This window comes from Homalodisca vitripennis, chromosome X (genome assembly GCF_021130785.1).
Source record: "Homalodisca vitripennis isolate AUS2020 chromosome X, UT_GWSS_2.1, whole genome shotgun sequence".
Taxonomy (NCBI): Eukaryota; Metazoa; Arthropoda; class Insecta; order Hemiptera; family Cicadellidae; genus Homalodisca; species Homalodisca vitripennis.
Window position 1 is genome coordinate 80384702 of NC_060215.1, and position 19538 is coordinate 80404239.

The following is a 19538-nucleotide window of genomic DNA, read 5'->3' on the forward strand; positions in this document are numbered from 1 at the left end:
ATTAAATCAAACTTTATAAAAAATAAAGTGAATTGATCATGTAACAAATTGTGTTAAGAAAGATTGCGTCAGTAAACTTTAAATTTTGCACGAAACTTCATTTTTGTATAGATAATAATGAGTTCTATGATGGTTCATCTCCAACCATGGAATTTGTCCGAGCGTCATCATGGAAGTCAATCAATAGCCTGACACAATTCCTCTGTTGTCTGCTGGGGGATGTACAAATGTCTCCTATGTACAGTATGTCTCCTGTATGATTATCTGTCAGCCTACTTGTACGAAGGACATCTTGAGAGTGAAATGTTGCATGACACCTCAGCGGAGCCTGTTACGCGACACTCGGTGTGGAGGGACGCGATTAGAATACGAGTGTATTGTTATTATTGCACATTAAAATTCTCCCTGATCGGTAGGACGGATAGAGTATTTAATAGAATTGCTAGTATCAGGTCTAGCCCGTAGCCACAGTTGAGCGGTCCGTGCTCACCAGCTGTCGACCTTTGGCAGGTTTCGCTTTCTCGTCGATTTCCATACGATTACAGATAGCAACTTCCGTGGTGCGGCGGCGGCGGGCGACCGACCGTGAGCACACTGAGTGCAACACAGTAACATATGTTATACAAGTATTTGAAAACAAACTTATTCAAAATATCATTTAACACAAAATTTATTGTCACGAAAGGGAGTCAGTTTTTTGTACATCATGCGAGACGGATATTTTTCGAAGTAAACATCGTTATTTGGTTTAGTTAGAGAAAGGTCCCAAAGAACCATTAACGTAACCATAAACTTATGTAGCCTCACCTACTTGTACATGAATCATGTCCCATCACCCAATACCCAATTCTGTGTGACCTTGGACTATTTAAAACACGGTCACGATCAACGGTACCTGACAACTTGGCGAATGTAACTGAATAACCTCGAACAAAACATTCTGTCCGTTGAGGAATTAATTACGAAATGGTTAATCGTACAATAGACAAAGAGATTAAAAATTTCCAGTGAAAATAAATAAACTACAAAGTTAAGTTTTTACTTTTTTAGGTCAAAATCAAGGTTACTAATCGACGGCGTGTTTAGTCACTGCAGCATATATCAAAGTTAACTTGGCATTTAATCGTGAAAATAACGAGGATCATGATTTGCATGTCTAGGCATAGGAGATTGGAATAACCATTGACGACATATAGACAAAGCCTATCCTCAATGGGAACAGCAGCAGACGCACTCGGGACACAATAGATGGGGGTTACACAATGGGTGACTGGTCTGTAACAATGGCTATTCGCATGTCTAGAAGCTTGATAAATTCCAGTTTCAGGTTAGCTGCATTATTATTTTTTATTAACATTGCAATTTGTATTTCATGTTTAAAAAATTAAATTACAAGAAAAGCATTTAAACCATACTTTTCAAGAAAAGTATTTATCTAAAAGTAATTGTAAATGTACACTAATTGTATTTAATTTCCTAACACTACCGACAGTGATAGTTTTGTTACCATTTGTTATTTTATCTTAAACTGTCATGAGTTAAAAACAAAATTTAGGTAAAATGCTCTGAATCGACTTGAAACCTTAAGGGGCAGTTCTTGGCTCAACTTGGCTTGGGCATTGGTCCACGAGTATCTCCATCCAGACACACAAGTCAGTTAAAACCGTAGGATTTTCATTACAACTTTTAGTGTTAACTAACACGATTACATCTTGCGCACAATTACATTCTAGGCATGAAAAGCTAACAACTTACTTATGAGGGTGGTTTATGTTGTTTTGGTTTTAATAATTGTATCGTAAAACACGAATACAATAAATATAACCTGTTCATATTAATAAATGGTTTATAATTAACTTTCATTATAGAATTTGTTCTGTGACAATCTATACTAGATATACTTTATTATAAAAAATAATCGTATTTTTACAATGCATTAGTAATGAGCCACTAAAGTCAAAGTTTCTATAAAATTATGGATTTTAGACGAGTTATATTCATAAGTCAGTTTCAAACTTTAGCCACGTTACAAGCGGAGCCTGGGATGCGCGCGACAGGCAGTACACTAGCGTGTTCTCTTTATATCTCTGTAGTGTTGCAGCAGCTACTTCCTCAGTAAATACTGAATAGCACTTATACAATTATTCTCCAAATAAATCTTCTACAGACGTAACCCACTTATAACTATTAAAATATGAGTGACTGCAGGACTAGCACCACTCCAGTACTCGCTACACAAACGACAACCCTCTTAGGGACTCAATCACTAAAGTAATATGGTCAGGTATTTGTTTCCTAGAAACACCAGAGCCAACGACTCTGCTAGAGTTCAACAGCTGGCGGCAACTTTGAGGTGACACGTGGGACCTTGCCGTAGCGGCTACACGGTGGACACAAATCGAATTACGCCTCTGATGGGCACGGGGTCCCTGCGCGGAGGGGATGATTTATTAGGCGTAAAGTCGAACTAATGTTGGACAATTCACCGGACACCGACGAGGTATAAACACGGAACACTAATGCGTATCTGTGGTTACAGTAACGGTTATACGCCACCAGTACATGGCTACGGTTTACTTTCCCATCTAGTAGAAATCAGACACCAACTAAATCCTGACAGTTCTAAATGTTACCAACAGTATCTGACATTTCGTACATATTTCAATAACTAATTTGTCACAGAATTCAACAAATTAATTTCATATGATCAACTACGCAATATACTCTATTTATATACTCATTTGTTTATTTTGCGCTTTTCTCGTGGTTACCCAAAACACCAATGTAGAAGGGTTAGGAATTTACTTATTAGTTTGCTAGCCTTTGACCTCTCAACCCCATATTCAATAGCGATTTTTCTTGGACAAAAGGAACCTACTTACGAAGTTTCTTATCTGCAGGTCCTGTCCTCCCTATCAAGAGTTATCGCACAGACGTATGGGCAGAAACAGACCTAATTCAAAAAGAATCTGTCGTGTCGTTAATAAATAAATACCTAATAAAAGAGATTAAATTATAAATTTAAAAAAATACAGACATACAATTTCATAATCTTCCTTCTTGTTTAATAATTGAGATGATTGAGATTATTTTCGTCACTCATGTAAGTTTTCAGTTCTTTAAATTGATTACTATATTGATATCTATGTTTTCTCGTGTATTAGTGATAATTCTGATGCATTTATTTTTTGTTCTGTGCCTAGCTGAGAAATTTATTTCCTACTTGGTTGAAAATACGAGCAATGATGTGTTGATGCAATAATCTGCAACTGTTCTGAAAGTCTTATGTGGTTTCTAAATAACTTTAACGGAAAATAAACATTTAATTCATTTAAGAGAATTAGAATTTTTTTCAAGGTGGGGAAGAGTGTCGGTGTTTGACCATAAAAACCAATAAGTACTTTATGCGAGTTGATAAAATGAAACAACCTCAATTGTGCGTTTTCAGCAAACTAGTGTTGCAAATATTGATAACAATCGGCATGGACAATAGCTGCAGCACTCGAGACAATCCATTCATTAACACCGAAAATTAGTTCAAACAAACCAAACGCGAGGTCAGTATTGGTCTCTATAGAATCGACACTGGCGAAGCTCTGAAATCCATGTACTTTGCATATTACTATACAACCCGTCCATAAACATTAATAAATGATGAAATCTGAACATTTTGTCATTAGCAAAAGTGATTTTATGGAGCACCGAATCGCGTGGAAGCTTAAATCGTTACCTTGTCACGTATGGGAGTTCCAAATACATTATACATATTGCAAACGAAAAGATCATGAGAGAAAAAATTGCATTGAAAATAGAGGAGAACAAGAGGGTGGGATGAGGTTGGAACCGCTAGACCGTGAACAGCAAACTGTGTTCCGGATTCTCATTTGTTATTGCTGCCGTTGGCAATTGTACAATTTCTGAGTAAGAATCTTAAGAATCATCGACAATCTTTCATAGCAATATATTTGTATACATGTTTAAAGAATTTACGAAACTATTGGCATATTAAACTCCAATTATTGTCAGATCTTAAAAAGATTGGCATTTAGGTGATAAAAAGGTGAATGCTGATTACTGGAAAGACTATCATATTAAACTTTAAGAGGTTAATGTGAAACGTACTGTAAGAACGGCTTAGGTCGCACACGAAGATATTATCTCCGTATCGTTAGAGATATTCTCTCTCTAAGTATTTGTTGTTGAGACCAGTTAAAATCGTATTGGGGACCTTTTTACATGTCCAAAAGTCTACTAATTTAAAAAGCAACTTGACCACGAGACCAGTAATCGCACGTGGAAGGATTGCGATCAACCATTTCTCCGAATGATGATGGAAGTGTCTGTAATACGTATTGTTGCATTTATTGACAGCAGTACTTCGAGTTCTGTCGTGTTGCCACAACGTTCTAACCATTCCAGGATAACATACATTTATATTTATGGGACTTAAACTCGTCAAGTTGTTGCAGCCAAACTACTCGCTCTTCTCTTATCGTCACACGCTATATTATCGTAATAGATGTTATAACCAGACTCGAACCAGTCCCATGATGAAAATGTCAATCCACCGATGTGAAGAGTACAACAAAGATCCCCGCAAGAGAGGGGAATGCCTCAAGTATACGGCGGAGTTGAAAAGATGACGTCACAGTAGAGAGCATCTGTCGAGCAGCTGCCAAGTTGATAGCAAAAAACCGATATCTTCCGACGCAATGCGTCTTCGATCTCATTATGGCTGGCTTACCGTGGCAAGCCATTTAAGTGTTTCCATAAAAGGTATTTATTGCCTCTGGACATTTCTACGGTAAAAATGTCCAAATAAGCTAGGTTCATAACCTATCGGTTATGTTGAATATAGCAGACAGTTAAATGAAAAAAATATAAATTAATCATGATTAAATTAATTTTTAATAACTGCCAAATAGATAGCAAAAGCTGATACCTTCCGATATAATGTGTCTTCGATCTTATTGTAACCGACTTACCGTGACAAGCCTTTTAGGTGTTTCCATCGAATATATTTATTGCCCCTGGACTTTTCCACGGTAAAATGTCCAAATAAGCTAGATTTACAACCTATCGGTTATATTGAATATACCATACAGTTGAATGAAAGAATATCTTAATATATTATCATACGATGGATGCTAATTAAAGTCATGCATTACATAACAACAATGCACATATAAAATACTCCAGGAAATCCTTTTCAATCAATTTCTTAAATTCGCCCCAGACTGTTGTATGTTGAAAAAACTAACGGCCATTCAAACTTTACATTAATAATTTACTTTTTCCCAAGTTATATAACATTTTGATTTGATTTTGAGCCGTAAGAACCCCCAACGTTTATCTCAATGCGACATATGTTTTTCTAAACGATTATATTATTTCAGCAAAATTTGTTTCTGCCGACATCTCCTAGAGTGACACATAATTCGATGTGAAACGTTTTTTAAGAATTGACTAATATGCACTCTTTCTCAACTTCGACATCAAATCATCATGAAATATTTCTTTAGTTTTATTTAAGGATGGGAGTTTTTTTCTAAATCTAGTCCCTAACAAATCCTCCTAGAAAAAAGAGAAAGCAGCACAAATTTCTAGCAGAGATCTTGGCACTACAACCTACCTGATTTCCGCTTCTCCTGGACGACCAAGCTCTTGGACCGCTTGACCCTGAGAGATCGCCTCCTCAGCGACCTGAGGAAGGACTCTTGAGGTTCCTTCACCTTAGCGGGGGTATCGCTGGTTTTCCGAGCCGGAGGGGTAGCAGGCACCAGCCACTTTGTGGCCAACATCATCACTTAACACTGTCACTTCTCAAACAAGTCACTTGTCACTCAAATCTAACCACTTCAAACCACTAGCGTTGTCATCTTGAAAGTTCTGATTTTCTTTCCTGTTGTGCCTGTCTGTACGCGTACTTTCTAAGTGAAATGTTCGAACCACGTACGTATTGTTCAGTCTAAGCACAATGAATCATTCTGTGATATTATGAATTTAATGAGACACTATAAAAATATTTAGATGATTTTGCGGCAGTTAGAAATTTTACTGTTTTAAGATAAACTAATAATCGAATGGATGTACAGACCATTAACAGAGTGGATACGGAAAGAGGACTCGGTGTGTGCTATTCACACAGTTGCGAGTTTCAACACCAGCAAATTTCCGTTACAGTTCATCAAATACACCGTGCATTCATTCAAGTACGCTATTCAGCATAACTCACGGGGTTAAAGAACAAATCTATGTTAAATACCAATATGTTTCCTGCTGTATCACTTGAATGCTATTTCGTTGTAAGTAGCTATAAACCCTACTTTGGCAGCAAAGAATGAAAAATTATACTCATTTGAACAGTTCGACAAAAGAGCACAAGACTCGGTGCATCCATATACAACCTAATTTTACTAGATAAAGGAACTATGGAATTACACTTTAAGGTTTAATAGCGCTAATAAACTGTCGGTTTTAACACACATGCGACATTTATGAGTTTTCCCTATCAACGACAAAAAACAAGAGGTGAGTGCATCGCGTATCGATCGGGATCGGGATCGGGATCGGCGAAGGCGGGCGGATATGGATGTCGGATCACTGACACAGCCTTATCTCGGCTTATCGCTGCTGATACCGTATCTGACACGAGGATAAACAGACAACTCTCAGACATCGACGTCGGCCTTTCTGTGCTGGAGATCAGGATATCGGCCTTTGAAGAGGCTAGGAAACTACTATAGGATTCACAATTAATTTGACTTAAAACTACTTGTTTTCTATCTATATTGGAAATTAATTTATACATTCCCTACTGTAATGCAAGGGGTTTTTTCACAAGCAGATTAGTTCAAGAAAAACCAAACATAGACAGAGTTTTGATAATCCTGGCGAAATAAAGCGCTATGGCGCACTCACTGATTATGCTGCGCCTGTTTATTAATTAAATTACATTCACGGTGTTGGGCAAAGACTGCAACGACCTTTCAGACGCAGTGACATTTAACTAACTACTCTTCAGGCAGAGAGAACTCACAAAAACGTCAATACAACGAACCTTACCAGGCAGCCTTCCTTTACTCTCCCAACAAATACAACTACAACATACACTTGTTTACTGTGTTTATATTGTTAAGAAGTATTTGCAATGGTGAAATGAATATAGAAGTTATTTTACATTTGCTAAAGCACGTCAATATTTACACAGCACAGTTATATTTACAAAAACAACGTATAGCCCTTAATGTGCTTCTGACGTAGGCTGTCGTATCGAAGCGTATTTAAAATAATGTAACTTGTGACTTTGTACACCATAATCTGCTGTTTTGAAATGTGTCGATTACATTAAATATTTCAGTAAAACCCAACCAAGTTGTCTCGAAAACCAAGTTCGGAATGTCTGCTGATTATCAATACATTCACAAGTTAAATCGTACACTCCACTGTTGGCCATCGTACACAGGCATAGGCTAGAAACAAATGTCTATGCCTGGTACGATGTAGACCTCTAGCGGTAAACGAAAAGGTCCAGTTAAGGAAAAGATAATGACGGTGTTTTGTGGATTATAGAGTGAAGCAAGTGAGAATGAATCATGGGAGGAAGCACGTGGGACGAGATGCAGACGACGAGGCGGACTAGCATACTTATGAAGGTAATAGGGAACGGCCGCAGCTCAGGTCTCTGGAACTGTGAACCTCGCCGCCTCGTTTAACATTATATATGGTTTATAAGAAACCATTTCAGGTGAAGTATTTTAAAAGTACCTCATCTCATATGATGAACCGTCCTAGCTATTTTCTAACAAAATTTGTGACTTTTTGTGTCAACAGCTCGTCGATGATTATTAACAAACATCCCAATTCTTTTAAATCACATAAATGACTTGATTGGTGTCTAAAATAAGAAAAGGCTGATTTATGTTTATTGTATGATAAATATGGAACAGTGAATGTAGAGTCAAAATAACAGTTAATCACGTTTCCTTCAAATAACAGTGATTCATGTGTATTTAAGTTTTTCTTAATAAGGTGAATTAGACTAAACTTGATCATTATACATAACAGCCTTTCATGAAATATACGTTTTCCAGACAAACAACTGAAAAATACAGTATGCAACAAGTAAGGTTCAAGCCTATTAAAGGATTTATTTGGAATAATTGATGTCCGAGATGGACCCTCCCAATCTTTTTAGGTAGTGTACTGACGAAAAACGTTATTAGTTCATTAGATTTATAACGTTATAATTCAATATCCGTGCACCAGTTTTATAAGTGTTTCACAAATTAATTAACACAGTATTTGTTTGTTCACCAAATTACTAAACTATCACAACCTAGTAACGTCCAATGATAAAGTGTTTTAGAATGATAACAGTGCACATAATCAGGTCATGAAAATACTACTGTTATATACATTGCAGATTAGTTAATCGTATTGACATTCAATAACAACTTTATTATCATTTTATGTTTTCCGTTACCTCTTACTACACCACATTTACAGTACTAAAATCATACTTGTGTATTTGTTTAGTATTTACACACTGGAAATAAAATAGACTAAATTAAAACGGCCTTCCAGATCCAATGCCTTAAAAATATATAATTTAAATCGAATTTAGATCGTCGTTTTTCGAAACGATTTTCAAATTGACATTTAACAGTAAATTAATTTGAAAGTATTTGGTATTTAACTGGTCGTTTATTAACCGAGGTACTCATTAGTTATAAATGTACAATGTAAATTATTTAATACATTAGGCAACATTTAAAGGTATTAAAAGTAACAGAAAATAATTATTGTAACTTTTTTAAAAAGGATATATTCAAAACAAATTGAATAATTAGTTCTAGTTATGAGTTCAAATTCCATGCTTGATTGATAAAACAATAACACTGATTCCTAAGATTGTTCCCACTGATATAATTGGTTGATAACATTATCAAATTGACAAGAAGTAGTGGACTGTTACTTATATAATGTATGGTAAGTAAATAGGCTACAATTACAATGTAAACTTTTACGTTTGCTCGATTTCGTATGTAAATTGTACAATGTAGCATTGGCTCAACTAAAATGGCTTTTCAACAACTGGATTAAATATAAGTTAGGATTAAAGATTGAGTTGAAATGTTCTCGAATTTCGACAAAAATTGGGACCAACTAATATGTATAATTATAATTAATTAATTTAATTTTCATATTTAGATACTAAAGAGTAAAAGTTAGAGAAAATTATCTAAGTAATACCTAACTATTCCGACAATGTGTGATAAAAGTAGTTAAAATGTATTGTAACAATGATAGAACAGACTGCACAAAATCACATAAACTGGCTAAAAGCACTGTAAAATCACTCGGACTGTTATTAAAACAGAGTTGTACTCGTCAGTGTTGACGTGAGACCCGCACGGCGACACCGCAACAGATGAGAAGTGAGGGGTTACAGCTCGCGCTCACTTGTATCGGGCCAACAGCACACTACATTCAACATTCAGCCACAGCGGCAGCCGCGTCACCCCCCCCCCCCCTGCTGCCGTTATCACAATGGTCAACCTCCCCTCAAACTCCCCCCTCCCTTACAATCATCATCTGTAGCGACCTTGCAGTCAGACACTCATTACCATACAGACAGGTATCCCACCGCTTATCTCAGACTATCTGTCTTGGCCGGGTCAGTCCATGAAATGCCTATTGTCACACACAATGCACCGACCAATTCACACAAAGCACATTAGTAAACAGTTTTGAGTAATTGTAGTTTGAGCAATTTTTCCACATTACTTTTCGCAGTTTATTGGATTTAAAAGTATTGATGATTGATGATTGAACAGTTGCAACTCATTCAATTTTTTTAGCTAAATACTACGCAGTAACCGAAACATGTAATTAACAAACAGTTAAGCTATTCAGTCAGTGTTTTTTATACCAGTTCCTGCCCAAAGAATACAAATAATACATGTTAAATGTTTCACAATCCTACGAATTGGCGTAGAGGTATGGTTTAAAATGTTTAGCTCTAAACTGGGCCCTCATTTCTATAAAATGGGTATTTAAGAAACTAAGTATCATATGCGGAGGTTACTTTGTTGCTTGTATAACATTGATAAAATAAGATGCATTACAAGAGATAAATTAAATACAGAGAAGACACGGACCATTTCATGTTTTCAATGTTGGATCATAGCATTTTGTAATTACACCGTATCGAAAAATGTATTTCCTAAATAATTCACAATGATATGCACTAACTATTGGGTGAGTAAAAAATTACAAGTGCTTGACATTGTTTTATTTTACTACAATAAACGTTTTAGATAGAAACTTGCCTTATCTATAGCTGCGTTCTGAAAATCGATTCAATTTTCTCCTACTTACATTCTGAAACTGTTTCTGTTGATCGTATTTTCGTAACACATAAAATTATAAAGGTCGAAGGTTTTAATTTAAATTAATATGATCGAGAATAGAAAACGTTCAAATTTATGAAATACAGAATCGAAGCACATATATTAGCAAGTTACGCAGAATAATAAAGTTTCGACTCTCGTGATATCAGGTCTAAAATATCGTTCTAAAATAGGATAGATGGTCTAGTTGTTTATTAATATTTTCCAATTAATATATATGCACGCCGCGGATGCAGCTTATCGTTGCAATATATATGTTTATTAATATTTCTGTAATGTATGTGGTCCTTTTAATCCTACACCGAAACTGCACGTCGGGAAAATGTAAACCACGAGCAACAAACAAACTGATCCCATCCAGAAATGTTACACGATGGAACTGCATTCCATCCTGTTTAATTGTATTTTAGTGGGAATTCTTTCCAGATGAAATAGATTAAGGTAATTGCAAACACAACAAAGAAACAAACAGTTGTGGATGTACTCCTTGCACACCTACAAACTCACATGAAAATGCGACTTACCATTTTACCACTTTATGTTGAAATTTAGGTTTAAAATTAACATTGAGGAAGACATTTTACTGAGAGTGTCTAACTCGATAACTCCTAATAGAATAAGTTAATCGCTCGAAGGCGATCGGTACATTTGGTCTTGTATCAAAAAGGCTTAAATTATAACATGGGCGAGGCTATATTAAATTGACTCGCTTTCAGATGTAGGTAGGGACTCATTACAAGAAGAGACTGGTAATGCGATGTAGCGCAGAGAGGAGCGGCGCGGCGGACCAGAGCGAGGTTTCAGACTAAGCTCGCCCGGCCGGATCCCCTTGGAGTCAAAGAGAGCCAAGAGCACGGCCCGATTCAAAAAGCCCCTCTCCCTCAGGGGGGACTCACAAAAGAGCCTTCAAGTCACTGAATCACCGCAGGTCGTCGCCTCCCCCTTCATCTAAATACGAGCAAAGTACGTTACTTTCGGCTCATATATGTAACTGGGATTTTTATTTTTGACTCTGCCAAAACTGACTCCAATGTTTGTTATAGAAAGGTTGGCCGTTCATCTGAAGACGAATGCAATACTATTCGGGGTTATATGGTATAGACTAGTTGTACAACACAATCTATTACAATAACAGAGTAGCAGGACGGTACAGCCTGTTTGGAATCAGGAGGGTCAAAGTGCCTGCACTCCTTGCACTACCTGATATGTGGATTGAATCCAACATTACTTAGCGATAAAAAACACCAAGTGAATCGGCAACCGCACAACACTAGTAGCGTCTTTCAAGACACGAATAACGGTTCTCGTCTGAATATTAAGAGTTGAAGAAATATTAAAATAGTTTGAGAAATGATATCACTGATACGTAGTAGTTTCCAAATTTAAAAATTAAAACAGTTTTCCATCTAACATTATTTACAAACTTTACTAGCAAACTGGATGACCACAGACATATCTTAAATAAGTTTGTTTATTAATTTACGTTACACACAAACATTTCAATATACAATCATCCTACGGGATAGCAACAAAATTATAGATTAACAAACTGAACAATTATTAAGTTCTTTTTTAGTTGATTTTGTCTCTACTATTTATATTTTATTCTGGTAAAATTGATTGAATTTTTTCCAACCCCTACCATTTAAAATACTTTACATGCATTTCTGATTCAAGTTTTAGAATTTAAATTACATAAATTATGGTTCATGAGTTTCGGATATTGTTCGGTTGTACAATTGTATGTTTGTGGGAATATCTCGGATAGTTTATTCGTTTATAAAACATTTGCTGTGGTTTCATTTTATTATGAACAGTTCTTTTCTTTGTATATCAGGATTGCTGTATTTGTGATAGTTGAGAGAAGTCGTTTTAAGGGTATATTCTCTTATTTTGGTTACATGTTAAAAGTGTGAAATAAATTACAGTTAGCGTAATTTTGTTACAAGTTATTTCGGTAATAATTAAAATGTCAATACCAAGATTTTCATATTTAATCACACAGTATGATGGAAATATACATTTCACTGAATGGCAAAAGAAGTTGGAATTGGTGTGTGAGGTACAGAAGATTAACGGATTTGAATTAGTTCTTCCATTATGTTTGTCTGGTGGAGCTTTTGCAGTGCATGATGGACTTTTCGAAGACGTGAAGTGAAATTGCCAAACTCATACTCTTCAACAAGCATTTTCTGTAAACGGTTTCCAACGTATGAGCAGTTCATATTAAGATTGCTCCCAGGTACGTCGCTACTTCATGTTACTGAATCGAAGAGGTTCCATGCTTAAAAACTTGTGTATCCTTCCGTATCCGATGAATGGGTCAAGAATTCTATGGTGCATAGTTTACCGCCAAACACAGCACAAACAACAGCAAACAGGGTACAGAGGCAGCTTGTTTCCCTCAAGATATGAACTATCACAAGTAATGGAGAGAGTGCTAAGTTTTATAACTGCAAGTGAAAATAACATTGGGACAGTAGCCAATCAAGCTTGAAACTGTACAAGGATACTAATAAAGATAGCATACGATGTTTTGAGTGCAAAGTGAGGGAACGTTTAGCATGGTTTTGTCCATTTAAAAAACAGGAATACCTCAAATTTGATCTGTTCCGTTATGTAGGGACAGGGCATAATGCCTCAACGTGCCAACAGTCTACAAAACACTAGTAAGAATAGCCGCTGTTTGTTGCGCAGGTGCCACAGTTGGTCTGCGGAATTGCCTACAGTTGTTTTACTGAACTCAGGCTATACAAGGTCAATTACTTCACCTGATTTGGCAAAACATTTGGAATGGAACTGAAAACAACGAACCAATGAACAATGAATACAGAGTCCGTTCTGTGTAATTGCATGTACACTTTGTTATTTTGTTAGTTTGTTATTTGTGGGGTTCAAATTGAGCTGGATTACTTAGTTTTACAAGTTTTGCCCAAGTATATAATATTTTTGGGGTTAAATACATTATCAGTAATGGGCGGAGTCTCAATTCAAGGAAATTGCAATGTGAAGTTTAAGACGCGTCAGTCGGACATAAATTTGGGTGTAATATCAAAAACGTATGTAATTTAAATTAATGATTGTGATTTTTGTGCAAAGTTTGTAAAGGAAAATTGATTGTCGAATTGAATTATTTGGGTTTGGACATAACACATGTAATAAAAAATCATATACCAATGTACGAATGTCCCTCTGATGCTCAGCAAGCCTTTGAAGATGAGGTGGAAACATGAATTGAAAATGGATGGCTTGAAGCTTATGACGGAGAGTTTTACGGAGCCATCCCTTTGATGGCGGTTATTCAGCCTAATAAAGAGAAGGTAAGGACGGTTCTGAATTACAAAGAGCCGGTACTGAATAATCAATGTGTTTTAAGTCACAAGGCAGGTAGTAAAGTTTGTGGAGCTAAATTAAGATTATAATTAAGACAAATATGAGAGCAAGTTAGTACCATTTCCGTAAAGCGTATCTACAGATACACATTGCCCCACACTTGTGGAAATTGCAAGGTATTCAGTTCAAAGGGAAACGTTATTGTTTGATACGACTTGATTTTGATCTAAACGTTGCACCAAAAATTATAAGTAGTATTGTCAATAAAGTTTTATCAATACACAAACTAGTGTTAGCATTGGTACTGATTCTTATGTCATTATTATTATTATAGTAAATGATATAGTAAACGATATTATAATAAATGAAAAAGTTGTAGACAGTCAAAGTGAGACTCAGTTATTGTAAAGTACAATATGGAGGCAAAACCAGTAGAACCTCTTGTTGGAAGTAGAGTGTTGGGATTAAGACCATCGAAAGTAGATGGAAAGATAAGGTGGGCCAGAGACAACAAACTTAACACTTTGGGGGACATCAAAAACAAAGAGAGACTTATTTTCATTGTTAAGTAGCCATTATACTGTAGCAAGTGGGCTCCAGCCGCATGTAGTTGGGTTGAGATGTTTGTCTGAAATAGGGTAGGAGGATAAGCTTGATGAAAAAGCTTGTTGATGTTAAGAGATATAATTAAAGGCGTCAATAAAAGGGATCCTGTATTTGGAAAATGGGCAATAGGTCCATGTGAAGAAGGTACGTATAGTATGGTGCGACGTCAGCAGCCTTGCAATAGTAGTTTGCATTGAAATCAATAGTGAAATAAGTTGAGGATGCTTCTTGGTTGAGGAATAGAATGATGTTGCGGTCATAACTTGCTGAACTGGAGGCGCTGTTGAAAATGTTGAATATGGCTTTGAAATGGGGGTTGAAAAAAGTACGCGTGATCACAGATTCAGTAACAGTCTATGATTGAGTGTCATCTACGTTAACTCAAGATTATCGTTTTAAGTCCCACGGATTAAATGAACTACTGGAAAGAAGAAGATTGTATTGGTTAAAAGACCTTATTGATGACTGTGGTCTGAACGTTCAAGTAGAGTTTGAACATATAAGGTAAATCCTTTAACGAGAGCTTCTAATCGATTGGGCTCTTTTTACAGCTAAATTTTGTAATCCAGTATTGATTTTAGTAAGTATGATATAGGAAAGGTTATACAATCACATAAGAAATGTTTGTCTATAGACCCTTCATCAATTAAGTGGGAATCCGGTTATTTAGACTGTAAAGAAACAGTGTAAAAACTCATTATGGATCACTGAAGTATCTAACAATAAGACTGTAGCCCCAGCAGGTTTTTTATTTGGAGGCGGATTTGTAATAAAACAGAAGAACAAATTTCAAAAGTTTTGCTGGAAATGTTTGCTAAACGAGGACGACAAAAAGTGCTGATGGACAACCTAATTGTGAGACATTGTATGATCTGTTTTTTCTCTAAGTAAATCTTTTTCCTGTATCAATCTCATTAAAAAACGTTAATTTCTAGTCACATCCACTCTACAAATCATTTTTAAATCTCATTTTAGCAAATTAGATATTAAATCAAATGTACAAATATAAGATCAATCACACCTACCATTAATCTTATTATTGAGGAAAGTTTTCACATTTGATTTAAACAGCATCTTGTATTTTAATATAATCTTGTTTCAAACACATCACGGTCAGGAAAAAGGTAAGGTACGCTAACATAAAGTTTACTAAGGTCAAAATCAACTATATACTTTTTTTGAGTATAGGCAAATGTACATGCCAAATATCAAACCTACACAAAGACACCATCGAGTCAGCCACAACCGCTATTCATGTGTTCTAATTATAACAATATTTGTCTCACCCGTACCGATAACGTTAACCTGTTCCTTATCAATTTATTACACGAGCGAAAGTACCTGACCTTGGCCCAGCAGCAAGGACCTCAGTAGCGACAATCGATCATAAATCCTACACGAGACCTACTAAACCAAGTTAGCAAACAAAGGTAGGTACGCAACATTAATAAGCTAAGCAACAATCAACACAATCAATAGCACGAGCCATAGTTAGTTATTTAGTGTACCCGTCAAGCGCCAAGTCTTTCCAATGTATAAGTAACATAAAAAAATAATAATAGTGTCTTTATTAGACCAAAAACTAATTACTAGAAAATACTATACAGTAGATAAACTTTCGTTATGAAATGAACTGTCTAAACTAAAACATACAGAATTTATGCGATTGGCCCTAAAATCAACCAGTTGGTAAACTGCATCACGTCGACATTTCTGAATTGCTTCCTTTAAAAGAGAATATTAATGAATCTGCCATAATATTAAGTATATCATATTGTCCAAAGAACAAAGAAATTACCAAGAGATTGAAACGCTCCCACTTCTCTTATTTACCACATAAAGCAAGAAAGAGGCATGTTGTTAAGTAGTATCGTGACTAGAATCACTGAACATAGGGAATTAGTTTGATAAGTCAGACTGGTGCGCAAGTTTGTACACGGTTGAGTCTGTCATAATGATAAGTGTATCGCATTGTCCGAAGATCAAAGAAATTACCAAGAGACTGAAGTGCTCCCACTTCTCTTATTTACCACATAAGGCAAGAAAGAGGCATGTTGTTAAGTAGTATCGTGACTAGAATCACTGAACATAGGGAATTAGTTTGATAAGTCAGACTGGTGCGCAAGTTTGTACACGGTTGAGTCTGTCATAATGATAAGTGTATCGCATTGTCCGAAGATCAAAGAAATTACCAAGAGACTGAAGTGCTCCCACTTTTCTTTATTTGCCACACAAAGCAGGAAAGAGTCATGTTGTTAAGTAGTATCGTGACTAGAATCACTGAACATAGGGAATTAGTTTGATAAGTCAGACTGGTGCGCAAGTTTGTACACGGTTGAGTCTGTCATAATGATAAGTGTATCGCATTGTCCGAAGATCAAAGAAATTACCAAGAGACTGAAGTGCTCCCACTTTTCTTTATTTGCCACACAAAGCAGGAAAGAGAGTCATGTTAAGTAGTATCGTGACTAGAATCACTGAACATAGGGAATTAGTTTGATAAGTCAGACTGGTGCGCAAGTTTGTACACGGTTGAGTCTGTCATAATGATAAGTGTATCGCATTGTCCGAAGATCAAAGAAATTACCAAGAGACTGAAGTGCTCCCACTTTTCTTTATTTGCCACACAAAGCAGGAAAGAGTCATGTTAAGTAGTATCGTGACTAGAATAACTGAACATAAGTCAGACTGGTGCCCAAGTTGTAACCTGTTGGGAGATGAGTTTTGCCCTCTAAATGCGATTGTAGCCTATCTCATATTTACAATTTCATTTTATCCTACTAATAGGATTTGCAATGAACGGTACGGGGGAATGTTAATAAACTTCAACCACAAAGAAAAAATAGTGTTTTTAAAAGCATTTAAAATTACAAATTAAAAGTTCTGTCTGTGTCCCATACGTTCTTATCACAGACTGTAAACTTGTTTGAGTATGGCTAAACTCTAGCGAGCAGGCCGAACTGACAGCTTCGCCCATTTAAATTATGAGTACAGTTAGATGGTAGGAGTGGTATAATGGCGAGGCTGCCTCTAAGTTAATTTAGGTTCTGCGACATTTGTCTGACTCAGTACGGCGCGGCGGTGTTCCGTCAGTCACCGACCGTGATCTCAGTATTCCATCAACCGCCCTCCGTCATCCTGAGATCATGATGACACGCTCGAGACTGCAGGATGTGAGATACGCCGAGTTGTATGTGAGGTTTTACTTACTACAAACATTTACAGATTTCTACACAGTTCCAAATCCAATCCTAAACTGTAAACACTTTCCTCGTCACTAGATGTCCACGATGAGTGTGTGTCTAGTCGCGTCGTCGTTGGAGATTACCCAGAAAATTGTCCGATTCAATGCGTGTGATTACTGGTTGGTTTGTACTTACTTCACAGAATCACGATTACATCCCTTTTTAGGAAATGATCTAGTAAGAACAGAACGCGATCTATCTTCCATTACCAAAAAACATTATACTTGATAATTCACGTTATTTGTCTCAACAAGAACAAACTGTTTGTGACTATTCGTTATCCTTTCAAGATCTACTGTTTTTTATTAGACAAGAACTTGAAATGTATGAAATGTTACTTCTGAGCAATATAAGATAATGAATTACGTTACGAAAATAGGCTTGGGAATAGTTCTTGATTTATTCTTGTAGGTTACAAACATAACGCCTTTTATCTACACACACTATAAACACACTTCGAGAAAACCATGTGTTCTTACTGACGATAATTATTCGAAAAATATTGATGGTTTCCCGTTACCGTTGCACGGGATTCCTGGCTCATTCGTCGAAACTCACATGACCGCTCTGAAAAATGAGTTATAAGCGGACGCTGCAATACCGATTGCTGACAGACTGGCGGCTAGCGATGCGGTGCTGATCTGTGGATTTACGGGTAGCCGCACACAAAGCGTCAGCAAGTACCACGTCAGCACGCAGCAGCGATAGCTTATGTAGTTCGTACGAGACACTCGGTCACATTTGGTCACACAAAACTATTTATAACTAGAAAAGACGAACTGGTATCAATATCCTAGAGTTAGCTGTGACGGTCATACAGGGCACTTGTAGTTAGTTATAATATTTGTACCACAACACATGATGACACTATATAATGATGATTTAAGCAAAGTTTAAAGAAAAGCTTCACTTTTCACTAATAACATTGAACGTATTAATTGAATTGTATATATCTTCAAGGAGGACATCAGAAATGAAATAGAACTCTTCTTGGTATGTCTAATTTGTTATTTCCAGGCAGACTCAATTACTCCTGGGAATTACTTCACCAAATATGCAGAAGTGTACCGGAGACAGGAAATTTGTTAATGTTTCAATCGGTTATAAAATGTATTTTTTGGAAGAAAGTAACTTTTATTAATATGTGATATATATATTCGTGCACTTGAAATATATAATTAAATAATCTTTTATCTCTATATCATAAAAACCAAGGTTATATAACTATTCAATTTAATTAATCCACAGTACACATACCGGTACAGGACAGGATTGCCGCCCAGTGTGTTCAACAGGAGACTGACGAGATACCTACCTACAAAGCTGAAATATTTTCCAGGAGTAATTGGTTCTGCATACCAAAATTTGGTTTTGCAAACCATGTGCTTATTTGCTAAAACCCCATGTCGGCATCTTAGAAAGAAGTGGCAGTGGAGCAGAGATACGTCCTTTTCCTTCCTTCTTGTGGCATCACTCTAGGACATCTTGTGACTTTAACAGTAACGATCAAAGGATACAGGTATGGTGAACACACCCTTCCTCACCCCAAACAAATCTGCATTCGTATCGTGCTTTGGTTATAGGTATTTGGGTAATTACTTTATATTGAAAACCCTCCTTCCACGAAAAATTACAATCACGAGTCCAACGTTTGAAGCTTGATCCTACTGATACGTTGTGACAGCCACACTTTATCAGTAGCAGTATTGCATTGATTGACAGGGTAGATATGTCGGTGTGTAATTTAAAACACTATATTGTATTTTTGTATATTCCAATACGTGACATTGTACTGACACGTATGATAACAACAGTTTTAATCGTTACATTTATGTCTAATGAATATATACATACATATAATCTGCCCCTCACTGCACAGTTGTTTTTTCGAGTAGGCCACGGGGGAAAGAAAAGAAATATTGAAATGGCAAAGTTTAAA

The 19538-nt window shown here is 36.3% G+C and overlaps 1 protein-coding gene across 6 annotated transcripts in view; it reads right to left on the minus strand.

The window, feature by feature from the left end:
- Positions 1 to 19538, minus strand: part of LOC124369246 (centaurin-gamma-1A) — a 233820-nt gene that overhangs the window by 104771 nt on the left and 109511 nt on the right. The window contains exons 1-2 of one of the 6 annotated variants that reach the window (XM_046827137.1): positions 9256 to 9473; positions 5633 to 6014 (exon numbers count right to left, since the gene is read on the minus strand). The exons of 1 other annotated variant lie outside the window; for it this stretch is intronic. In XM_046827137.1, the coding sequence (XP_046683093.1) occupies positions 5633 to 5804 (172 nt within the window). In that variant the 5' untranslated portion in view covers positions 5805 to 6014; positions 9256 to 9473. Of the gene's footprint in view, positions 1 to 5632; positions 6291 to 9255; positions 9474 to 19538 lie in introns of those variants that run through there. 4 more of the 6 variants (XM_046827136.1, XM_046827134.1, XM_046827132.1 and 1 more) reach the window with 4 other exon arrangements.